The sequence below is a fragment of the Ostrea edulis genome, chromosome 1 (assembly GCF_947568905.1).
Source record: "Ostrea edulis chromosome 1, xbOstEdul1.1, whole genome shotgun sequence".
NCBI lineage: Eukaryota > Metazoa > Mollusca > Bivalvia > Ostreida > Ostreidae > Ostrea > Ostrea edulis.
In genome coordinates, this window is record NC_079164.1 from 53,649,406 (window position 1) to 53,675,101 (window position 25,696).

Sequence of the window (25,696 nt, forward strand, 5' to 3'; positions counted from 1 at the left end):
CTTTATTTTTCACAAATATTTTCTTTTAAAGAAACAGTTTCATGAAATTGTTATGAATACTATTACATCGTTACAACCAGTTTTTGTGAAATTTTGATGATGCTGTTTAAAGAAAATTGTGATTTTCTGATGTTGATAACAGCTGATGAATTTTTTATTAAGATTGCAACATACTTATTTTATCATTTCTATTTGTTACTTAGATATATTATTTGATGAATCAATCAAATATAAGATTGAACCTATGATTCTAGAAGGGTGGAATTACCTTAAAGGTCATAGGAGACGATTTTCAAAAAAAATTTGTTTTGCACGAAAATGTGTTCTTCTTTAATTACTTAACATATGTAAATAAGTTATGCAGAGAAAATCACAAGGTAACAGATGCTTCAGACCGTCAAATATTGCTGTGGTGTGAAGTATCAAAATAGTAAGCTGACTTATCTCTCTTGCTTGATGACGTCAAAAGAGACCAGCCTGACGCAAATGTGTATTTGTTTATACTAACAACTGCGGGTTTTAGCCGTCAAAATGTTCAATGTGCTTACATTCAACTGTAATGTAGCAAGTCAAGTATTTCTATATACTTTTGTCTAAATGATCCAATGTTCAGAAAGACTTGGCTGTGAAATTTACACCGAGAACACAGAACTCGAAGTTGTTTGACAATCATTTTATGTGATTAAGGGGGTTGATGAGAATCAGTTTCGTTATCGTATACACTCTACTTTGGCAAAAAGTAATGCCCGGATTGGGTTTATGAAATTAAACCTTCGACCAGATGCAGTTTAAACTATTTTTGACTACAGACCAACTGCAAGGACGGCGAAGACGAGGAAATCCTGCAAAACGTTGACTGTATAATGACGGTAGTACATTAAAGTATAAACATGATCTGATTTGTTTAGAAATGAAATTTGACTATGAAATAGTCATGTGAAGCTCTTCTCATCATAATGTTTTTCTCTGAATATATAAGTAAATAAATTTAAGATGAATATGTCTCCAACTTTATATGTTGAAAGTTGCATTTATTTATCAGACCCCCCCCCCCTTTTCTGTTTGAAAAAGAATGTTCAAAGCAAATGGTGGAGCGATATATTGAAATTACAAGTTTTTATATCAGGTGAAATAAACCAATTTTTACGGTCATGCAAGAGTTGGGAGATGATTTTTTTTTTTACTTTATTTTGATTCACAAGATGTTTATCTTTGATTTTGAACAAAAATTACATGGATTTAACCATAAAAGCATCAAGGATGGAGCCACCTTAAATGTTAAGTAAAATCATAGACACATATTAGGCTATATGTCTATGGTAAAGTGATAGTAAATTATTCTTCATATAGGTCCTAATGTGGCAAATTTTGTTGTAAAAGAATGTTAAGTAGCTATTTATATTTGTCATTATATTCACCTGTTAAACTAAAATAGCTGCAAAATACGGCGCTCACGATGTGTGCAAAGGAAATTCTAACCTGGCTATAGAATATATCCGAGTCAGGGTGGGACTTGGGCACATGAAACCAAAGGGGGATGAGGGGTGCCCACCTTCTTTGTCAGTCAACCTTCAACTTGACCCCCCCCCCCTCCTTTGGACAAAAAACCCGATGCTGCGTGTCTGCATGGGGTTAGAAATAGCGCAAGTAATAACTTATCTATATTTATCTTATTGTCATCAGATAATGTACTCTGAAATTATCATACATTTAGCCTATCGATTAACCAGTCAGTATTATTTCAACTGATTCGGACCTTGATCGATCTTCTTGTTCGTCGATGTGGCTGGCATTTGCATTAATTATGAGTTCAAAGTAATATCCTTGTTTAACAAACTATAGTTCCCCATTCAAAAACTCCGCCAGTTGCAAATAAATCGTCTATGGGTGTGCTTTTGTTTTGATTTGTAAATCGGAGTGTGGTCTCTTATGACGTCACAAATGTAGGAAATCAGGAACGATAATCGGGTTACGATTTTCTATTCCGACTACCTTTGCACTTCAATTTCTTCGAGTTAATATCGTTATTAATCTTAAAAAAGCATTTTTATGAGGAGTCTATGAAACAAAGTTGATAATTATGGAGAGAAAAGATATTGTTAAAAACCGTCTCCTATGACCTTTAATGGTGATTTTGTCATTTTACCGGATGGCGGGGGGGGGGGGGGGGGGGGGGGGGGGGGGGGAGGAGGAGGATATACATATGTGGTAAATTTGTTGGACGTCATATTTAACAAAGAACGAACACTGATGGTTATAATGTTTACAGAAAATTTCAAATTCATGAGCCATCTTACTTTAATTCTGATGATGTCTGTTCTTTCTTTGAACAACATCTAGCGTTAATTCTATTAATGACTATTGCTTTTATGTTGGTGATTGTTCATTTAACAATGGAGTCTCTTGATTTTGCAATTTAGTCTGTTGATTTTGTTTTAAGCTACCGGTAGTCTGTTATGTATGTTAGTAATTTTTAAAAATTAATTGTTCTTTTTGCTAATGTCTTTTTTACCCTTTCCGCCACACTGGGCTCAAAATTAACATATGCCCGTCAATCTGTGACTGGTTAAAAATCAGGTGGACTGACATACATTTGTTTTAGTCAGTCCGATGGGACTGATTAATTTTCTAAAGCATCATTTTGGAAAATATACTTATGAAATTTCATACACACATTTGGCATGCTTAGATCTGTAGATATCAGATGAATCTGATTCGTAAATATAAATCTCACATATGTATTTAAGTGTTACAATATTGTCTGAGATATATTGAGTTAAACATTAATAACATTAACCAAATATGTTTAATTATTTCTGGAAAACTCTGTTGGACTGGTAAATTTTTCTGCAGACTGGTTGAAATTATACCCCATCAGTCCAGCTGGACTAGTGGCATAAAAAGTTAGCTTCAAGCCCTGCCACGTCACATACTCCCACCACAGGCAAGGTCCTAATAAAATGCATGCAAGACCCACACTTTTCTCTTACCTCATTCTTATTATCCCTGCTATCAGAAAAAATGTCCCAATAATAGAAGCACAGGTTGCTATTACTACTGTCTGAGTATAACTTAAACCTGCAAACATAAACAACAAAATTCTTACATTAAATAACATATTCCATTTTCAAGTGAATCAAGAGTATCGCAAACGCCTGTTGGACCTGTACCCTAAGCACATTATTCACTCCGAATTGATAAAAAGTCCGAAAAACTTTGACCTACTTTTATCCCTAAGTAGGTCATGGTGCACCAATCCAGCTGAAATGCAAACTCACTTTTATGCTTCAATCTTGAGGAAGAAATTAACCAAAATTCAATGCTGTACATGCATTCGTTATGGAAAAAATTCCAGAAAACATGACCTCGGACGTACAGCACCATAACATAATATGTCCCGTCTGATATTTTGTTTCTACTGTCATTCAGTTACAAGAATCTGGTCAACTTTGTCACTTGCATGGTCTACCAACTGACATATACTAACCAACAGGTGCAAATCAATATGTAAGCCTTTTTTAAGTGATATGTTTGCATGACACTGACCTGATTCCTCTTCGTGGGAATGTATGCTGGGTGGCTGGGCAGCTGTGCTGATGTTCTGGCTCTCAGACTGGTTGTTTTTAATTTGAAGTCGTGCCAGAGGCTCAAGGTCCATTGAGAAAGTACCCATATTGTGACAGGAGTTGGGTGATGTCATGTTTGTATCCTGGCCTGATAATTGCAGACCCAGAGGTATGTCTTCTATAAAGTCTAAAGTGATGGAGATTCTTCTCAATGAATTTAATTTATCACTAGGGTATGTAGTTCGTGTAACAGATTCTAGCTCAGAGCAAAGAGATGCCTGTAGCGTAAATATTCCCAGCTGCTTTAAAATGTCTTTCAGTCTGGGAAAGATTTTACAGTTATGCTGGAGACTAGAAGAGACACTGAATTTGTCTTTGTGTTCATGGTCATAATCGTGTGGTAAAGGTGGTAGTATTGTTCCACAAGAGCTAGACTCTGATGACAGAACTCCAATCTTCTCGTTGTTAGTTAGTAGTATCAGTATAATGAACCAGAGATCTGCAGTCATTTCAACTAAAATAACAGGACAGATCAGTAATATTTCAATAGTAATGTACTATTTTCACTTAAATTCTCCCCCTCACTTCATTCATCCAAATACAAATCAATTAAATGCTAGATTAATAAATGTTTTATACTAAAGCTTGATGTATAAAGTAATGTTACTCAGGGAAAAGCTGCATGTTCACTAACATTTATATACACACCAAACTTTTACAACTAACTTGCATTTTGATTACCAATATCTATGAACTATTAGTGGATATTAGGGGAATCATTGTATAATGTAGACATAATAAGAAAATACCAACATTATATAATTATAGGTTATAGACTTTGTATGGGAAAATATGACGACCGAGCTTTTTGGCGCGTACACAGACCGAGCTTGCGAGGTCCGTTCGCGACAAAAAACGAGGTCGTCATATTTCCCATACAAAGTCTATAACCTTTTTATTGTATACTTTCAATTTCATTTAGAAACTAACAATAATTTTATTTTTAACAATAACTTTATCGGTTTAACTGAGTAAAAGATGAAAAACACGAAAGATTTGAAAATTAACGGCGTAGAAATTTGATTGTGACGTAATGTTTGCGGGCCGGAATGTTTCCGGGCATATATCGTGTGATATATGCCCGCAAACTTTTAAAGAAAAAAGAAGAGATGAAATTGAAAGTATATAATAAGGAGTTATATTGCCCATGACAATTAACAGAAAATATAAATTTTTCCAGTATCAAATAGTTTACCAGATTTTTTATTGTACCCAGTGAATAAATTTCTTTAAAAGATGTATTTTTATCATGCAGAAATTTTATCTAATTACAGATTTTGAGAAAACCTATGTCACATGAGAGTGCATGGAGTTGCCTTAACTGACAGGTGCATGCAGGCATCTGACTGATATCAAGCAGGAGTAGATTTGTGGTACTAACTAACAGTTGGGGCTTTAAAACCCCGAGAGTTTTTTCTTAGTAAACTTTGGACCCCCAAATCACTAAAGATAGTTCCATCAATGCATGCTCATGCAGACTTCACAGCCGTCAAAAGGGGAAAAGAAAATGCATTGTGCTTAATGATTTGCATGGTAGGCAGTATATAAATAATATACATGAAAGTTAAATAGTCATTGGAATATATAAAAAATTTTCTTCAAAGAACTTTTATTTTTGTCATACTTATAAAATAGGGTGTTGCTAAAACGTGGAACAGAAAACAGAATGGCACATGGAATGGAAGTTAAGAATTAGAATGATTAATGTAGCTAAGATAACACCAAACAAGAGTACCGCGAACAGTACAATATACACCCTTTTAGACAGTGAAATTCAACAAACGGTACAATATACGCCCGTCGGACAGTGAAATTCAACCTGGAAGCATATTGTGCACTCTGAATTGATACAACACACATTCTGAATAGAAAAGCCTTAAAGTCGGTTATGGTGCACCAATCCATCAACATGTGAACTGATTATGTATTTCTTTGAGAGTGAGGTTGAAACAAAATGTTGGTACAATATCTATCTATGATGATGAAAAGTCCAGGAAACCATTTGATCTACTTTTCACCCTAAAGAAGGTCATGGTACACCAATTAAGTTGAAATGTTTGAAATGTGAACTGGTTACAAATTTCTCCGAGAGGGAGGTTGTGACTAAATTTCAGAGCAATACCTGTGACGTACCATACCAAAAAATGAAAAAAATAAAAATTGGAAAACTGTTTGACCTACTTCTACCCTGAAATGCTATCTGCATTTGTCTTCCTCTGAGAGGAAACCAGTGACTAAATATCAGGGCAATATCTGTATCCGTAATGAAAAAATGCCCAGAAAGCTGAAATGCAAACTGAACTTGCATTCCTCTGAGAGGAAGCCTTTAATTAAAAGTCAGCACAATATCTGTATTCATAATGAAACAAGAGGCCCACAGGCCTTATTGGTCCCCGAGTACTAGTGAAAAAATATCACTATAATCCCAAGGGCTATGAAATCTAGGAAAAATTTCCTGTTCTGAATATCTAAGCTAAATTCTAATGTTCAGCAACAGTATAAAACAAGATGTGTTCACTTCCCTCAAAAGTACATACACTGATATGAAAGGCTTTACATATTAAATATAATAGGTGTATAACATTAAAACATCAAAGGATATGACTAATTTGGACCTATCCTAGAGTCAAAACCCTGGGTTGTGAAATTCACCATTTTTTGTACATCCTTTTCTGTTATTCCTAAGTATGCATTTAGATTTTATACAGTATCAGCAAACTTACACATAAATACTATATACTAAGTTTGGCCCCACTATATACTGTATACTAAGTTTGGTCAGATCCCCTACTCTGGGGATCATCAAATTTACAATTTTGGTAAAAGACTACCTGATCTTTCTAAATATTCCTTTAGTTTCAATATGGTATCAATAACACTAAAGAAGGTGTTATTTAAGTGTTTTACACATAAACACTATATAGTAAGTTTGGACCCAGCCCTGAAGTCAGAACCCCTACCCTGGGGATCATCTAATTTACAATTTTGGTATAGGCCTTCCTGCTCTACATATTGTCCACACATTTAATAACTGACCATTTTGGCCCCACCGATACCAAAACCCCTACTCCTAGGATCATCAAATTTACAATTTTGGTATAGGACTACCTGTTCTTTCTAAATATCTATTCAGTTTTAATCAAGTATCAATAGCACTAAAGAAGATGTTATTTAAGTGTTTTACACATAAACACTATATACCAAGTTTGGCCCCATCCTGAGGTCAGAACCCCTACCTCGGAGATCATGAAATTTACATTTTTGGTAGAGGCATTCCTGCTCTACATCATTATGCATTTAGTTTTTCTTACACATGTGTGATTCTAGAGAAGAAAGTATTAAAAAATTGGTCAATTTTGGGCAGTTTTTGCCCCACCCTTAGGGCCCCAAGGGTGCAGGAATCCTGAAATTTAAAATTTATGTCCTCCTTGTTCCAAAGATGCTTCATACCAAATTTGAAAAGAATTGGAATGATAGTTATCAAGAAGTTAAAAATGTTCAATTGTTAACTCATGGTGATAAGCAATTGCAAACTATTTGACTTATTTTTAGCCCAAAAGTAGGTCAAGGATGGACCAATCCAGCTGAAATGCAAACTGAAATTGTAATCCTCCAAGAGGAAACCTGTGCCTAAATTTCAGAGCAATATCTGTATCCATAATGAAAAAAAGCCCGGAAAACTGTTTGACCTATTTTTAGCCCAAAAGTAGGTCAAGGATGGACCAATCCAGCTGAAATGCAAACTGAAATTGTAATCCTCCAAGAGGAAACCTGTGCCTAAATTTCAGAGCAATATCTGTATCCATAATGAAAAAAAGCCCGGAAAACTGTTTGACCTATTTTTAGCCCAAAAGTAGGTCAAGGATGGACCAATCCAGCTGAAATGCAAACTGAAATTGTAATCCTCCAAGAGGAAACCTGTGCCTAAATTTCAGAGCAATATCTGTATCCATAATGAAAAAAAGCCCGGAAAACTGTTTGACCTATTTTTAGCCCAAAAGTAGGTCAAGGATGGACCAATCCAGCTGAAATGCAAACTGAACTTGTAATCCTCCAAGAGGAAACCTGTGCCTAAATTTCAGAGCAATATCTGTATCCATAATGAAAAAAACTTGGAAAACGGTTTGACCTACTTTTAGTCCTAATGTAGGTCATGGATGGACGGACCAATCCAGTTGAAATGCAAACTGAACTTCCATTCCTCTGAAAGGGAGCATATGTATAAATTTCAGGGCAATAGCTGTATCTGTAATGAAAAAAGTCCGGAAAACTGTTTGAGCTACTTACAGCCCTAAAGTAGGTTAAGGATAGACCAATCCAGCAGAAATGCAAACTCACTCTTACAATTCTTGAGGGAGAAATTGTGACCAAATTTCGAAGTTGTACATGTATCCGTTGCAGAAAAAAGTCCAGAAAACATGACCTCGGATGGACGGACAGCCAGCCAGACGCATGGGCAGCACCATAACATAATACGCCCCATCTAATGCCGGGCATATAAAAATCAGGAAAATATGCTTTAGTTTGATTAAAATATTCTTTAAAAGAATTTTAAACGTTCGTATAAGAGTTTACAAAGCGAAGAAGAATCTTGAAATTTCGACATCAATAGAGGTGTTAGTGATCAGCAACACATATAGGGGTAGAGAACAGAAAGAACACACTGGGTTATAGTGATAGGCTTGTTGCAAAGCATCTTTAACACACATGTATTTACACATAATACAGTGAATTAATGTACTTGCAACAGGGAGTGTGGTATGATTAAAACAATGATAATTCATTATTTTATCAATTAAGTCAACAAGTCAAACATCTTGTGTTTGATTTCTTATTTTTTAACTAACAAAGACTTAGTGACCACAGCACTCCAATCCTAAATAGGTGAGAACATCTGGCAGTTTATTTCTAAACTAAATATACTTGTGTCTTATTATTCATATTAATGATGAGATGATGTTTTATTTTCTTTTAAACATAAATTTGTTGTTAGCCTTGTGTGTGTGTGTGTGTGTCTAAAACCTCGACTACTCATTGGATAGGCTGATAAAAATCTTTTCTTAAGGTGGCAGTCAGAATAAAGTAATAAAATTTGAAAGAGGTTGAATTATAGTTCAAGTCTTTTTCAGTACATGTATATCTATTTTATTTATGAAACAACACACTGTCATAATTGGGGGAAGAGGTGTGTGTCAGGAAATGACAAAATCAAAGCCAGGAAAAAAAGGGTGGTACCCACAGGCACTTGCTTGATATATTTTATAATAAGTTATAATGGTGGTTTTAAAATACATATGCATTAATTAGTATGAAGTAAATATGAAACACAGTGAATTCTAAGGATGACTTCCTGTTCTCTCTGTAATTTCTGCTTCCCAGACTGAAGTTGTTCATAATGATCGAACCTTTTATTTTACAAAATGCTGTCCTCTTTGTAACATTATGGCATACAATATTTTCTGTTTTCAGTTCCTTGTTTTAGTGACACCCTATAAATTAAGACCTGTTACATTAGGATCACAAATTACAGTATATTTATTGGTAATTTTCAATATGACGATGACTTTCGCATGCTTCATATTGTATTTGTGGCTTCATGCATTCAGTTTTCAGAAAATTTTTGTAAGTTAATACTATCCATATTTAAGTAGTCTTTAAAAAGCTGAATATCAAAATATAATAGTGCCAATTTAAACATTTTCAAGAAGTATAGTCAAATTATCAACTTTGTTATATGCCAAAAGTAAATCTGCTGTGTGTTAATTCTAAAGTACATGTACATTGTAAAAGTTAAAATCTTTTTACTTATGCTAAGAACATAGTGATGGCTATGGACATTTTTTTCTATAGAACATTGTAGAAAATGAGTCCCATGGGCAACAATGCTCACCTGCATCACCTTAGCCCTGCTGTTCTTCATCTCAGAAGATTATACAAATATTGCTGTTTTTGAGGTCAATACGATGATTTGGACACCTGAGGAGTACAATATTCACCGAGCCCGAAGGGCGAGGTGAATATCGTACTTCGAAGGTGGCTAACTCATCGTATTAACCTCAAAAACAGCAATAATTGTTTTATTATATGATTAAATGATTAAAAAACCCTTCAAGATTGTTCTTTGCTTTAATTGTAAGTTTCAACGACCTATTTTTGGTCCTATGTGGAAAAAATAATTCCTTATGTTCACCTGGAAGGCCACGTGCAGGTAAACATAACGTAGCATGATTTCTACATTGTTGGATCTCAGCCAATTTGAGAGCTAGGAATTATTCAATCATATAATAATATGAATTACAGTTATACATGTATATAGAAACAGGTAGATATTGTAATCCTGTCATTCCTAGAGAAAACAGATTTTGTTACCAATGTAAGACCAATGTTGAAGATGAAAAACATTTTTTACTTGCTTGTCCTTTATACAAACACATAAGAAAAAAGTATTCAAAAATATCATATGATTATCCTGTATCTTGTTTATACTGAATCCTCTAAATATTGCATCTACAAAAGAAATTTGTTTATATATCAGTGACTATTTATACCTTAGAAACTGTTGTTACAATTATAATACCATGTAACACTATAATGTATATATATATATATATATATTACATGGCAAACAACACTTGCATGTGCTTTAGTGCCAATCAAGAATTGAATTAATATTCCACAACATTTTTTACCCCATAGTTTAATGGCCTTGCTGTTGTGAAGATGATCCCCCCCCCCCCCCCCAATAGTACACTTCCCTATATCCATGCATTAGGCAAAATTTGATTCCCAAATTAACCTTAGGGTCAAATTCACACAATTTTCCCAATGGAAACATTTGCATATCGACATGATTTAGTGTGGCCCTGGTACACTTAAAAAGTTTCTTTTTTTGTTTTAAATTTCCTATATATTCTCAAGTAAAAGTACCTGAGGATGCTTGCATATTCATAAGGCTAATCATACATGAGCAGAAGATGTTTTAAAATTTCCTCATATGTTGCCATACCAAATTTGATCCCCTATTGTTCCCTCATCCACAGGGACTTGCTTCCCTTTGAAAAAAATAGTGTAAACAATACTATATTTCAATGCTCCATCTTACCGTCTAGGGCCATTAATTGAATATAGTGGAATCTACATTACCTGATGATGTTTACATGTCAGTATAACTAATCATGGCCTGCAGGTCTTGTGAACATTTTCCCCATATATTACCATGTTAAACTTTGATCCCCTATTGTGACTCCATCCTATTCCCTGGGGCCATAATTTGAACAAACTTGAATCTACACTACCTGATGATGCTTGCATACTAGCTAGTATGACTAAACATGGTCCTGCTGTTCTTGAGAAGATTTTTAAAGATATTTCCCATATATGTCCCCATGTAAAACTTTGATCTCCTACTGCGGCCCCACCCTATCTCCAGGAGCCATGATTTGAACAATTTTGAATCTCTATTCATTAAGGAAGCTTTTAGATAAGTCTTGTCTTTTCTGGTTCTTGAGAAGATATGTAAAAGATGCCACTCATGATATTTTCAATATTTCTTAATTACTTCCCCTATGAAAACAGTGTGACCCTTTAAATCCCTTTTACCCAAGGATGTTTCATCAAGTTTGCTTGATATTGGCCGTGTGGTTCTGGAGAAGAAGTAAAAAATGCTAAAAGTTTACAGAGGAATGGACGGACAGACACTGGACAAAATGTGATCTAAAAAACTTACTTGAGCTTTCAACTAAGAATTTAAAATGCTTCAAGTAAATCTAAAAATGAGTGTTTTAAAATCCTGTTTGGGTATATATTATACATGTGGTTATATTCCTGGCAGGGATGAACTTGTGTTGTTGTCGTTGAGGTTGAAAGCTATTTAAAGAGGGACAAATGTAACTTCTGAGGACTGTTGGATATTGGCAATGGATAGCTCAGTAGTAACTAGTTCGAGCACCTGACTGGTACAGAACGCAGGGTGTGACCTAAATTTAACTCCCGGTCCATTCATACATTATGAAGTCCGAGAAAAATTATTCTAGCAGATTACATACCAATATACAGATACAGCAGATGGCCTGATCTTATTCATATTGAGTGAAACTAACAAGGTAATCTTGGTTCAATGTGTTGTTATCGTGAGCTAGGTGGCATGTACAATGTCAAGCTTAATTGAAGGAATGTTTGCACATTAATTTGACAAATGATACACTTATACTTTCCAAGCTGATTTTTTTTTAATATGAAACCTTTAACCTTATTGAATGGAAATTAGCCTTTAATAAAAAGGACATATCTCTATCAACATCTCTTAAGCTTAAATATTGCTGATATCTCATAAAAGCTTGAGATTTTTTAACCTTAAAATATTTCTCTTGAACTTGGATATTTCTTAACCTTTAAAAGAGGTATTTCTTAGTATAAAGATGTATCTCTTTAATGATGTAAAAACGATATCTCTCACAGATTATTTCCTTTTGTCTGTTGTCTCTGTCCGTCTGTCTCACAGTCTATAAACTTTTCACATTTTCATCTTCTCTAGAACCACTGAACCAATTTCAATCAAACTTGGTACAAATCATCCTTGAATGAAGGGAATTAAAGTCTGTTCAAATGCAGGGTCATGCTCCCTTCAAAGGGGAGATAATCATGAAAATGCAAAAATAGGGTGGGGTCATTTAAAAATCTTCATCTAAAGAACCACTGGGCAAGGAAAGTTCAAATTTACATGGCAGCCTTCTGGCATTGTGCAGATTCAAGTTGTTAAAATAATGGCTCCTGGGGGTAGGGTGGGGGCCACAATAGGGGATCAAAGTTTTACATGTGAATATATAGGGAAAAATCTTTTTTAAAAATCTTAAGAATTCCCGTGGGGATCCGGGTTAGAATAGGTCCTCAGTGCCCCCTTGCTTGTCATCAGAAGCGACTAAACGGGGTGGTCCTTTGGATGAGACCACAAAAACCGAGGTCCCATGTCACAGCAGATGTAGCACAATAAAGATCCCTCCCTGCTCAATGGCCATAAGTGCCAAGCACAGGCCTAAATTTTGCAGCCCTTCACCGGCAGTGGTGACGTCTCCATATGAGTGAAATATTCTCGAGTGAGACTTTAAACAATATTCAATCAATCAATCAATCTTCTCAAGAACCACAGGGCCAGAATAGGGCAGCTTCCTGATATAATGCAGATTTAAGTTTGTTAAAATCATGGCCCCAGGGGTAAGATGGGGCCACAATAAGGGATCAAAGTTTTACATGCGAGTATACAAGAATATCTTTAAAAATCTTCTTCAGGACCAGAAATGTTGAAATTTACAAAAAAGCTTCCTGATATAGAGTAGGTTTAAGTTTGTTCAAATCGTGATTCCTAAGGGTAGGGTGGGACCACAATTGAGTATCAAAGTCTTGTATTCTGATATATAGGAAAAATCTTTAAAAATACTATTTAAGCTAGACCTTTCATATTTTGTATAAACATTCTTTATGGCAAGGTCCTTTGTATGATCTTGTGACCTTGACCTGTAAGTTTGACCTACTTTTAAGAAAAATCTTAACTATTCAACATGTCCTGAACTATTTCAGGTAGATCTTTCATATCTTGTCTACATATATATTTCTTATGGCAAGACCTTTCATTTCATATCATGACCTTGTGACCTTAATGATTTGGAGTTTGACATACCTTTTAGAAAACATAACCTATAGCTATCAAATATATTCGGAACTATTTTAGGTAGGGTTTTCATATTTTAGGGCTTTTATATTTTGTATATATAGATTCTTTATGACATTTAGACCATGTGATACAATCATATTTGATTGTGACCTAGATCTACTTCTTAAGGTGGGTCCTCAGTCCTGGATTTTTGGGGTTTAGGTAGCATTTTTTTGTTTGGAATCAATAGATTAACATTCAGAGTAATGAGGAAAGGCAAATTAGTTAAGGATTTCCAGATTTATTTTCATTACAGACACTACTGAAGTAATGTACCCCTATGTAGATTTTTATGAAATTCATTGGAAACAGTTATCTGTTGTTATTTTAAAATAAAAACAACAAAAATTTTAAATTGCATTTATCTATCAGGAAACATGTCAATAACTAAAACACATGTCATTTTCAATATGTTCATCAAGTTTTAGTATAATAAGTGCAAAATTATTGAATTAGCCTTATTCTCCAAAATGTTAAAAAACAAACAAATATGGACACAATTTCCTTATAGCATGGTTTACATATCATTTTTTCTGTTTATATTAGTAGATGTACATCTGTTATAGTTATTTATGAAAAAAAATCCATACCTTTCCTTAATAATTTCAAATCTATAGCTTCCAGAGTATGTATACCCCCATAAAAACCCTAAGTCTGGCACCATACAACTGAGCTATTCAAAACCACTCATGGATTAAAGTTTTATGTAATTTCATGAAAAGACACAGATAATAATTCCTTATCACCTTGGTAAAATGTTTGTGAAAAATATAGGAAATCTATTGCATAATGGACTTGATAGATAATTTAATGAAAACAGAGTTATTGTCCTTGGATTCAATATTTTGAAACGCATCATTGACTATTCAAATATAACTAAGACTTTTGAAATATTTTATGGCTAACAAGATTTTTTACAATAACTATTGAAAAAGACTCCAACAAAATTTATGTTCCAGTCATTAAATTATTGACTTTGCACAATCTTATGACGTCACAGGAGTGTGGAACTACGTTAAAAAACTTGAGCTAATCAATATCTCCTGAACTATTTAAGGTTAAGCTTTCATATTTGTATATGGATTCTATATGGCAAGACCTCATTATACCTTAGTGTCTGACCTTGACCTGGAAGTTTGCTACTTTTAATAAACATCTGACCTATTTAATATCTCCTGAACTATTTAAGACAGAGTTTCATATTTTGTATATGGATTTCTTATGGCAAGATTTTTCATTTCATACCATGATCTATGACCTAGTCACCTTGATCTAAAATTCATAACAGCAAAGGTCACATTATTCATATTGGTGTTGATGCATCTCTGTGTTATGTGAATTCATTTTCAGTTATGTTGTGTTGTGTTAGGGCTAGGTTGTGGCCACAATACGGGGTCAAAATTTTCATGAGAATAAAGATTGATTAAAAAAAAATCTTTTAAAAATCACAACAGCTGTGGGCCAAGGTGACTCTGGTGAGCAATGTGGCCCATGGGCCTCTTGCGGAATATTGTCTTTCTTTGTCAGGAAAAACCATACACCATGACCAAATATCAAAAAAAAATAAATATAAAAAATAAAACAAATCTGTACATCCATGGCTGTTGTTGGCCCAGTCCAAGTACACACAAACTAAAGTTTGCTTTGTTAGGGAAATAATATTTTAAAAAAAAGAATTTTTTAAACAATTCTATCTGTTTTAGGACTAAACAAGGCTAAAAGTACAAAATGATTGCTTGCATGGCCTTTGCCCTTAGAAAATTATTTTGAAAGTACTTGCATGTCCTTACAGGAGGGTCGTTATAATATGGCCAGATAATATGTTATAGGCATTACTAGAAATAGTTAACAAAAGTACATAACATGATTGGTTGGTTGGTTGATGAAAATAGCGGATATACATGCATGCAGATAATGACCGATGTGAAAATATGGTAGAGAAATGCAAATGAATAATCATTAAAATTAGTTGATGTAGTGCAATAACAAGAATGATAGTCCTGTAAACATGATTATGAGCTGGAGGCAACTGCAGCATTTCTGATGTTGGTGTGTAAAAATTTACATTTAAAATCATCCTTAGCTGGCAAATATATATAATCACTCTGATGGCAAATTATAGAATTCTCTAGTTGTGGATATGAAATCACTGCAATAGCGGATATAAAATCACTCCAATGGCGGATATAAAATCACTCCAATAGCGGATACAAAATCACTCCAATGGCGGATATAAATTTACTTTAGTGGTGGACATAAAATTACTCTAGCCAGGCATGAAATATGCTCAAGACAGCTCAGCCTTCAGCTGACAAGTGACTCAAAGCTATATTCATAAGATTTAGTTGATATTAAGCACAGATTCTTGGAATTAGTAAAATATCAACTTACCAAAGTTTCAGGTCTTCAATTTCTATCCTTTTTATGAGATCTAGTTACATACATGTACTACCTGCTGGTTAAATTGAGAGGTAATGAAGTCTGACTCTGAAATGGAAAGAAAAATTGCACACTAAATTATTCATGCTGACCATTCTTTAAATCTGCAAAACATGACTAAGTTCCACTTTCATGGGCAGATCAATATAATATCAGTTCAGGTGAAAGATAACCAATATCTATATGTCATTGTCATACAGAATTCCTGTTTCCTTGACAACCAATTACAGATTTATACAACAGACAAGACTGCATGTGTACATTAAATATTGTATTACAATATGATTTTTTTCTGTGCGACTTTGAACACTGCAGGGATCTGCCCATGCCTTTGTATTTAACTTACCTTGAGATCACACCCAGGCTTGTGTTAAAGATTGATAGAATAGGGATTAAATTGTACAACATATTTTTTGTTTTTGGAATGAGAGGCCCTTGGACTGCTAGTTAGTGCTTAATGCTATAGCGTTTGTGACATGTTTTTGTATATTGAAATAATGTTAAATAATTGGGTTTATTCAGAAACAGTATTAAATTTTGAACACTAGCTGTGTATAAAATATTTTATTCCAATATGAAACTTTTCGTTATTTGAAATGCTAACAGTCAGTAGTATTGAACAATCAAAGTCACAAATGTTTTGCAGTCAATAATTATGATGACTGTTTTTCTACAATTCATACAATTACAAATAGATTGGAAAATATTAAATAATTCATGTATTTGCTTTGCACATATCTCATTTCCCAAATAAAACCAGTCTTGAGAGGAAAATAAAATTTAATGCAATTTTAGGAACTGGTGCAAATCATTATCAAAACTGACGCGAAGAGAGAATCAATATAGAAGATGGATGATGAATGCAATATGTGTTCCAAACACAATCAAGCTGCTAGTGTCACAGGGGGCTGTAGTTCACAAATTGTCTAATGCAGGAAAGCGTTAACTTACCAGACACCATGTAACAGAAAACTGACCCAAAGCATATTCTTGGTATACTTCTGGTTAACTGATCTGCACCCAGAGCTGACTAAAATGAACTTAAGGCAGACCCAGTAATCAAATGCAAATCTGTGTATAGTAGATTTAAACCAGTGGACCTTGCATTCTCTATTTTTACTACTCAGTGGTCAATTTATCACCAAGTGGGTTCATATCATTAGATCATTAGCCTTCTGACTAGGATTACTGATATACTCCTACAAGAAAGCGCCTCAGCTGAACCTCCCGAGACTAAGTGATGGACTGGGTAACTGATAGACAATTTATGTGTGGCAGCTGAACCTCCCAAGACTAAGCGCTGGATTTGTAACCGATAGACAATTTATGATGAGAGCTTTAATCAGCACCATACACATTTTAAAAGAAATTTCCTAATACCAATTCCTATGTAAATCTTTGAACCAATTTTGGTCTCACCTTCTTGATGGCCCATGGGATCAAGGTATGGTCAGCCTAGCCTATATATACTACATGATTGAGGATGTTTGCTGATATTTTAATTGCCTTGTGGCTCAACCTTGGCCCTGGGGGTGTGATTTCCAAACTTAAGCCAGAGTATTCTTTTTTCCTAAACAAGAAAATAAGATGACCAAAGCTAACTGTAAAATTTGTCTGTCCAATAAGTTCAGTAGTTTATATAATCAAAGAAAGGATTGACATCCAAATAAACCATTCTTTGGTCAACAAGAGCAATGCTCAAGCTGCAAAATATGCCCGTCTAATACATTCAGTAATGCCTGTAGTAATGAAATAAAGAATTAACATTCAATTCAACCATTCTCTGGTCAAACAAGAGGTCTCTGGACCACGTCGTTCACATGAGTCAACTTGGCCCTGCTGTTTTTCAGTTTATTGTGATTTTTAAAAGTTTGCAATCTTTGTTCCCAATTTTGACCCCATATTGTGGCACCAATCTTAGTAAGTCCCATTATAACCATGATACAATGTCACAAGATAAAATAAATCATGGTATGAAATATAAGACCTTGTTAGTATATGCAAAATATGAAAGCCCTATACCTTAAACAGTTAAGAGGACATTGCCTATAGGTTAACTTATTTTAAAAGTAGCTGGTCAAAATCCAAAGTCAAACATTTTGGTTCCAAAAGAAAGGTCTTGTCACAAGGAATGCATAAATGAAATATGTAACTGAGCATTTAAAAGTTATGAGCAACAGGTTAAAGTTTTAAAATTAGGGTCAAACTTTAAGGTCACGGTCACACGCCATGGCACCTTATGAAAATTCTTGCCATAAGGAATCTATATACAAAATATGAAAGCCTTATCTTAAATAGTTCAGGAGATATTGTTTAGGTTAGGTTTTCTTAAAAGTAGGCAAAACTCAAAGGTCACTAGGTCAAAAACTTTGAAACCAAAAGAAAGGTCTTGTCACAAGGAATACAAATATGAAAGCCCTATCTCTCACCATTCAGAAGTTATGAGCAAGGTTCAAGTTTCAGACAGACAGGACAAAAACATTTTAAATCTATCTGACATTTGGACTGACAAACTGCTAATTAATCTGTCATGTTCAAAATTTATGGGAGATGCTTGGTGGACCAGTACAATTTGAAAGTCTGAAAACAGCAATTTTGCTTCATTTTAGTAATAAAAGCATATGCTGATTTATGCCCTTCCAAGACATGATGGAAATAGCAGAATAGCTGTTTTATAAAAAATCATATTCAGTGGTCTTTCTTTATGATGAAAGAGGTTACAATGAACATATAACCAAGTAAATTTTAGGTCCTGACTAATTTTCTTCTTTATCCTGATGCCTAAAATGATGGTTATGACAAAATCTGTTGTAACAAATCTATGTGGCCCTTCAATAATAATAAAAACAAGAGGCCCATGGGCCACATCACTCATCTGAGTTGCCTTGTCCCATACCTAAAGATTTCCATACATATTCCCTATTTGTATGTAAAACTTTGATCCCCTATTGTGGCCCCATCCTACCTCCGGGGGCCACAATTTTAGCAAACTTAAATCTGCACTATGTCAGGAAGCTTTAATGTAAATTTGTACTTTCCTAGCACAGTGGTTTTTGAGAAGAAGATTTTTAAAGACTTTCTCCCTATATATTTGTAAAACTTTGGTCCCCTGTTGTGGCCCCATCCTATCCCCAGGGGTCATGATTTTAACAAAATCGAATCTGTACTATGTCAGGAAGCTTTCATGTAAATTTCAGCTCCTCTGGCCCAGTGGTTCTTGAGAAGATTTTTAAATGACCCCACCCTATTTTTGCGATTATCTCCCCTTTGAAGGGGACATGGCCCTTCATTTGAACAAACTTGAAAGCCCTTCACCCAAGGATGCTTTGTGCAAAGTTTGGTTGAAATTGGCCCAGTGGTTCTGGAGAAGATGAAAATGTGAAAAGTTTACAGACAGATTGATCAGAAAAGCTCACTTAATTGAGCCTTTGGCTCAGGTGAGCTAAAAAACCATAGGAATTCTAACAAATTCTATTTTTATCTAGGTTGCTCGTATACATCATCTACATAGAGGTTTTAGGTTATGCAAGCAACACTTATTAAAGTTAACAGAGGTATGTCATCAAGTTATGTTGTTTACAATGCCGATTTTATTACAAGGTGTCTTAGTCCAATTCTAGATGTCTGTCTGCCGATTAACTACGATTTTATTACAAGGTGTCTTAGTCCAATTCTAGATGTCTGTCTGCCGATTAACTATGATTTTATTACAAGGTGTCTTAGTCCAATTCTAGATGTCTGTCTGCCGATTAACTACGATTTTATTACAAGGTGTCTTAGTCCAATTCTAGATGTCTGTCTGCCGATTAACTACGATTTTATTACAAGGTGTCTTAGTCCAATTCTAGATGTCTGTCTGCCGATTAACTACAATTTTATTACAAGGTGTCTTAGTCCAATTCTAGATGTCTGTCTGCCGATTAACTACGATTTTATTACAAGGTGTCTTAGTCCAATTCTAGATGTCTGTCTGCCGATTAACTACGATTTTATTACAAGGTGTCTTAGTCCAATTCTAGATGTCTGTCTGCCGATTAACTACGATTTTCATTTAATACCAATTTTCTTCAACATCATGAATTTTTACAACTCATCTCTCACCAGATAATGAAAGACAACTTCATTATGCTGAGATGAAATTACTGAGGTGACCTAAAAATCAGAGCTTGTACTGTCTTGCATAAATACAAGAATATAAATTAGCCTCATATGTCAACTCACAGTGAACACTTCTGTACTTAGACACTGAAAGCAAATTGTCGAGAATATCTTATATATTTGATGCAACGTGTACAATAAACTTCAGATTGAAAATCAATAAGGAAATTTTAAAATCATTTTGCTCCGAGTAAAAAGTTATTTCCATACCAGTTGTGAACATAATCATACATCCCCTCAGACAGGCATGTAGCTCAGGGTGTTTGTTATTTCAATAATTTCAATGAATTTTCAAATTCCTACATCAATAACTCATCAGTAACATCTGAATCATTGTATCATTCCCATGTCAATGTACATTTTCAAGATGTCAAATTCAACAGCATCAAGAATTGTACTACAAAATCAATGGAGTGGCCATTGATTTTGACACATCTGTGGAGCCTATAGATTGACTCCTCCTTCACTAGATCTTTTTCGCTATTACGCAGATGAGGAAAGAATCCAATTTAAGGCTATACACAATCATCTCTTCACATTCAAGTCTCCTCAACATGAGCTTATAAGGATTAAAGCAATATAAACAAGAGGCCCATGGACCTTCATAGTCCCCTGAATGAAAATGAAGTAGAAATGTTGTGTGAAAATAGTGAAAGTATGCTTTTTCAAAACTCTGAAAAATAGATTTCCTTATGGTCAAAAAAGGGAAGTTTTATCTTCTGAATCTGCATGGTCATTAGCAAAATATAAGTCCTTTGAATATCTTTCAAATACTAAGCTGTGGCAAATATAAGTACATGTTATTGCATTTCATTTTTTTTAAGCTTAACTATAATTATTTTATTGTATAAATCAAAAGTATTCAGAAACATATGTTAAAACAATGTTTAAAATATAATTACCTTGACCTTAGTCAAATGACATTGGTTCAGGGTCATGAAAAAATTGCCCAGTCATAAGCCTGGACTATTAAAGAGCTATGTTCAGGAGAAAACCAGTGAAATCTTAAAGATGTAATGCATTTCAGATTATGAGCCATATATAAGTGTTCTGAAGCTATCATTTCAGATTATGAGCCATAGTGTTCTGTAGCTATCATTTCAGATTATGAACCATAGTGTTCTGTAGCTATCATTTCAGATTATGAACCATAGTGTTCTGTAGCTATCATTTCAGATTATGAACCATAGTGTTCTGTAGCTATCATTTCAGATTATGAACCATAGTGTTCTGTAGCTATCATTTCAGATTATGAGCCATCTGTAACTATCATTTTAGTATTGAAGTTTTATGCTCTTTATAACCATACATCTAGTGTGCATGCCCAGCATTCAGAGCTAGAGTTGTCAGAAAACTACATAGCTTGCCAGGAGGTGTGACTCTACTTACACTATCCCCATTGGTTCAAAGTTAATGTTTTTAAAAAGTAGGTTAAAAGTTCAAGATCACTTAAGGTCAAAAATCTTGGTACAGAATGAAAGGCCTAGTCATGAGGAATCAATATGTGAAATATCAAAGCCCTAATTTCCCATGGTTCAAAAGATTAGCCAAGGTTAAAATGTTTGAAAAGTAGGTCAAAGTCCAAGGTCAAATGGTACCAAAGGCCTGGTCATGACCAATAAATATGTGAAATATCAAAGCCTTTAATTATCCCCCTTGGCTCTGAAGATATAGCCAAGGTTAACATTTTCCTATCATCGAAAAACCTAAGCATATTGTGAAGAAATTGAGAGAATTCCAGAAAATATTGTACAAGTTACATAACATCACAGTTAGAATACTATAACCACAATGTGTGATGCTATTTATTGTGCACATATCGGGTATTTCAGGGTGGAGTCACTTGAACCTACCGACTCAACTTTTTTTTTTTTGCATTTTCAAGAGATATATTTCATAATCATTGCTTTTTCAAACAATTGTATTCTCATTACATGATAGTTTTAGTTCCTACCTGGAGCCAACTTGAATTATTATACCTCAGAATGTTTTTGCTATATAAATGTTAGGTGAATAAATTTGCTATTTCTTCTGGATAACGCTAGCCGTGAAATAGTTTCTGAACTATCTGCCCTAGGGAAATAGTCTCGAAACTATTTACCGGATGCTATATTTTCCTGTGTTTTCTTTTCTGTGACGTCAAAGTCTGATAGCTAGGTTTACCACTCGGATCACCTTGGTCGATTTCATCTAGGCTAATGCCGAATGTTAGTTTACTTCACTTTAGTATGTCTGACACAAGTGAAGTTAACTTTGGTATAATAAAACACCTATTTACTGACTATTCGGACAATAGCAAGTTTATTGTCCCCCTTGACAGCAACCATTTCCCTTGGCTGCGCCTCAGGAAATAGTTGCTGTCTTGGGGGACAATAAACTTGCTATTGTCCTCATAGCCAGTAAATAGTTGTATACTATTGGTCCATGAATTTTACAATACATGCAAATAGTTTGTTTCCTAAATGGTCGTAAATAGAGAAGAATATTTTTAGATAATGCATTTTCATTATATGATCCATACATGTTAGTTTTTTGGTTATAATTCATGAATATTTTCCAGTTACTGTATAACTTTACTGTGTGAGGTATACATTTAGATATTTATAGGGTCAATCTTCTCATTCACTAATTGTATACATGATTTATAGCAAAACTGCTGAGTGACTTCTAGATACTACTGGCAGATATAGGAAGAGGGTTCGTTAATGTTAATTTAACCAGGATGAATGCTGTAATTTGCCAGATTTGCATATAAAAACAAAAACAACCACTTCCTCATAACTGCATGTACATGTATATTTTACATAATCATATCCCGGGCACAAGTCTTCGAAACATTTCCTTTATTAGCAATATTATCATCTGTGCAATGTAATTTAAACTGGAACAAACACATTGATAACATTTCTATCAATATTACTTCAAAATGAATGAACCTCTGAAAAAGCTTCTAATCTTCAAATATCATGATTTTACGTCATTATGTCTAGTGCTGTCTGACATGATTCATACCAATTGGCTGTTCTTTGCATACTGACTTTGACTACGGATTACTCCAATTACCAGGTCAAGATATAGGGCTTATAGCAAGTGTAAATGGACAACAGGGAATGCTTACTCCTCCTGGGCATCTGATCCCACCTCCCTGGATTTTCCTGGGGTCCATGTTTGCCATACATTAAATTCTTTATAGGATTAAGAGATTTATCACTGTTTGTAATCTTTGAATTTTTCATGAGGCATTATCAGCCACACCAAAATCAAAACAAGAGGCCCACTTTTAAAAAGGCACACACACATCTTCAATGTATCCATAACAACTGTACAAAGTTTGAGGAACATCAAGTATGAGGTGTGAGAGGAATTGATTACACAAAATGGGTACCCTCTATTCAAGACATGCTTAAAAAATGACAAAGTTCAACTACATGTAAATTTTTCAAAAATGTGTGATCACTTTCAAAAAGGCACATGCACATCTTATGCATCCATAACTGTACAAAGTTTGAGGAACATAAGTAAGAGGAGTTGATTACAAAATATTTTTTGAAAAATTATCATTTTCAAAAAGGCACATGCACATCTTCAATGTTTCCATAACAACTGTACAAAGTTTGAGGAATGTCCAATTAGAGGTGCGAGAGGAGTTGATTACACAAAGTAGGTACCCTATTACAGGGATGCCCGTCCGACAATCACCATTCTATAAGCCATTTGCAGGTTGTGCAACCTGGCTGGCTAAAAATATTACCTATTCAACATATCCTGAATAATTGTAGGTCAAACTCCAAGTTCACGGTCATAATATGAAATGAAAGGTCTTGCCACAAGAAATATATATATATACGAGATATGAAAGATGTACCTTAGATAGTTCAGGACATATTGAATAGGTAAGATTTTCATTAAAAGTAGGTCAAACTTCCAGGTCAAGGTCACAAGCCATTGCATCACAAGAAAGGTCTTTCCGTAAAGAATGTATATAAAAAAGATGAAAGACCTAGCATAAATAGTTCAAGAGCTATTTTTAAAGATTTTTCATACATATCAGTATATTACAATTTGATCCCCCATTGTGGCCCCATGTTACCACGGGGACTATGAATTGCACATACTTGGATCTACTCTATGTCAGGAAGCTTTTGTGTAAATTTCCACTTTTCTGGCCCTGTGGTTTTTGAAAAGAAGTTTAAAAAAAAAAAGATTTTCATTTATTACTAGTATGTAAAACGTTAATCCCCCATTGTGGCCTCACCCTACCCTTGGGGGCCATGATTTTTATAAACTTAAATTTACACTATATTAGGAAGCTTTCAAATAAATTTCAACTTTTCTGACCCAGTGGTTCTTGTAAAGAAGATTTTCCCTATATATTCGCATGTAAAACTTTGATCCCCTATTGTGGCCCAATCCTACCCACCCCCGGGGTGGGGGTGGGGGTGGGGGGGCATGATTTTAACAAACATGAATCTACACTATGTCAGAAAGCTGCCATGTAAAGAACTTTCCAGGCCTAGTGGTTCTTGAGAAAAATGTTCTTAAATATTTGCATGTAAAACTTTGATCCCCAGTTGTGGCCCCCACCCTACCCTCTGGGATCATGATTTTAAGACACTTGAATCTGCACTATGTCAGGAAGCTTTCATGTAAATTCCAGCTTTTCTGGCTCAGTGGTTTTTGAGAAGAGGTTTAAATGACCCCACCCTATTTTTGCATTCTTGTGATTAACTCCCCTTTGAAGGGGACATGGCCCTTCATTTGAACAAACTTGAATCCCCCTCACCCAAGGATGCTTTTTGCCAAGTTTGGTTGAAATTGACCAAGTGGTTCTGGAGAAGAAATCAAAAATGTGAAAAGTTTACAGATGAACAGACAGACAATGGGTGATAAGAAAAGCTCATTTGAGCTTTCAGCTCAGGTGAGCTAAAAAGGAAAAGTTAGAGTGCAGGGTGGTCCCAGGGGGCAATTTTCACTGGTAGATTTCACACAACACCAGTGGACTCCTGATGAGGGACTACAAGATTTCAAATGGCCAATCCTACCACAACACCAACTGTGAAACTTACCTCTCTCACTCCAACAAAATGTTATTATTGACCAGTTATTTTCTGCAACAATGTTTAGAGTATCTGTTATATCTGATGCTCATTATTGATTGACGGATCCGTTTCATTCAGAGTCATGCAGGCAATCTTTTTCATCATTCCGATAGATGTGGAGTATAAAGAGGACTATCTGGATATCTTGCTAAATTAGCATAAACACTGAAAGAAATCATTCTATTTCTGCAAAGTCATAATTTAATGCAGACAAAACTTTAATAATTTCTCCCCATGACAAATGGGCTATAATAATTTTGACATACATTGGTACTATAAGCAATGCTTATTCAGCAAGAGCATTTAATAACTCTGTTATGAATGAAATACACATAACTCAAATCATGACACATCTTCTATGATAATTACGAGATGATGCCTTGTTTCTCACAATTGACACATCTTTTATGATAATTACGAGATGATACCTTGTTTGACACATCTTCTATGATAATTACGAGATACCTTGTTTGACACATCTTCTATGATAATTACGAGATGATACCTTGTTTCACACAATCTTCTATGATAATTACGAAATGATACCTTGTTTCACACAATCTTCTATGATAATTACGGGATGATACCTTGTTTCACACAATCTTCTATGATAATTACGAGACACCTTGTTTCTCACAATCTTCTATGATAATTACGAGATGATACCT

The 25,696-nt window shown here is 34.6% G+C and overlaps 1 protein-coding gene across 4 annotated transcripts in view; it reads right to left on the minus strand.

Moving 5' to 3' along the window:
- LOC125649848 (uncharacterized) overlaps positions 1 to 15,849 on the minus strand; it is a 23,421-nt gene extending 7,572 nt beyond the window's left edge. For 2 of the 4 annotated variants that reach the window (XM_056154020.1, XM_056154013.1), the window contains exons 1-4: positions 7,760 to 7,818; positions 3,547 to 4,080; positions 3,226 to 3,261; positions 2,991 to 3,078 (exon numbers count right to left, since the gene is read on the minus strand). In XM_056154020.1, coding sequence (XP_056009995.1) covers positions 2,991 to 3,078; positions 3,226 to 3,261; positions 3,547 to 4,080; positions 7,760 to 7,781 — 680 coding nt within the window. In that variant the 5' untranslated portion in view covers positions 7,782 to 7,818. Of the gene's footprint in view, positions 1 to 2,990; positions 3,079 to 3,225; positions 3,262 to 3,546; positions 4,081 to 7,759; positions 7,819 to 15,723 lie in introns of those variants that run through there. The other 2 variants (XM_056154025.1, XM_056154029.1) reach the window with 2 other exon arrangements.
- Between the last annotated feature and the right edge of the window lie 9,847 nt (positions 15,850 to 25,696).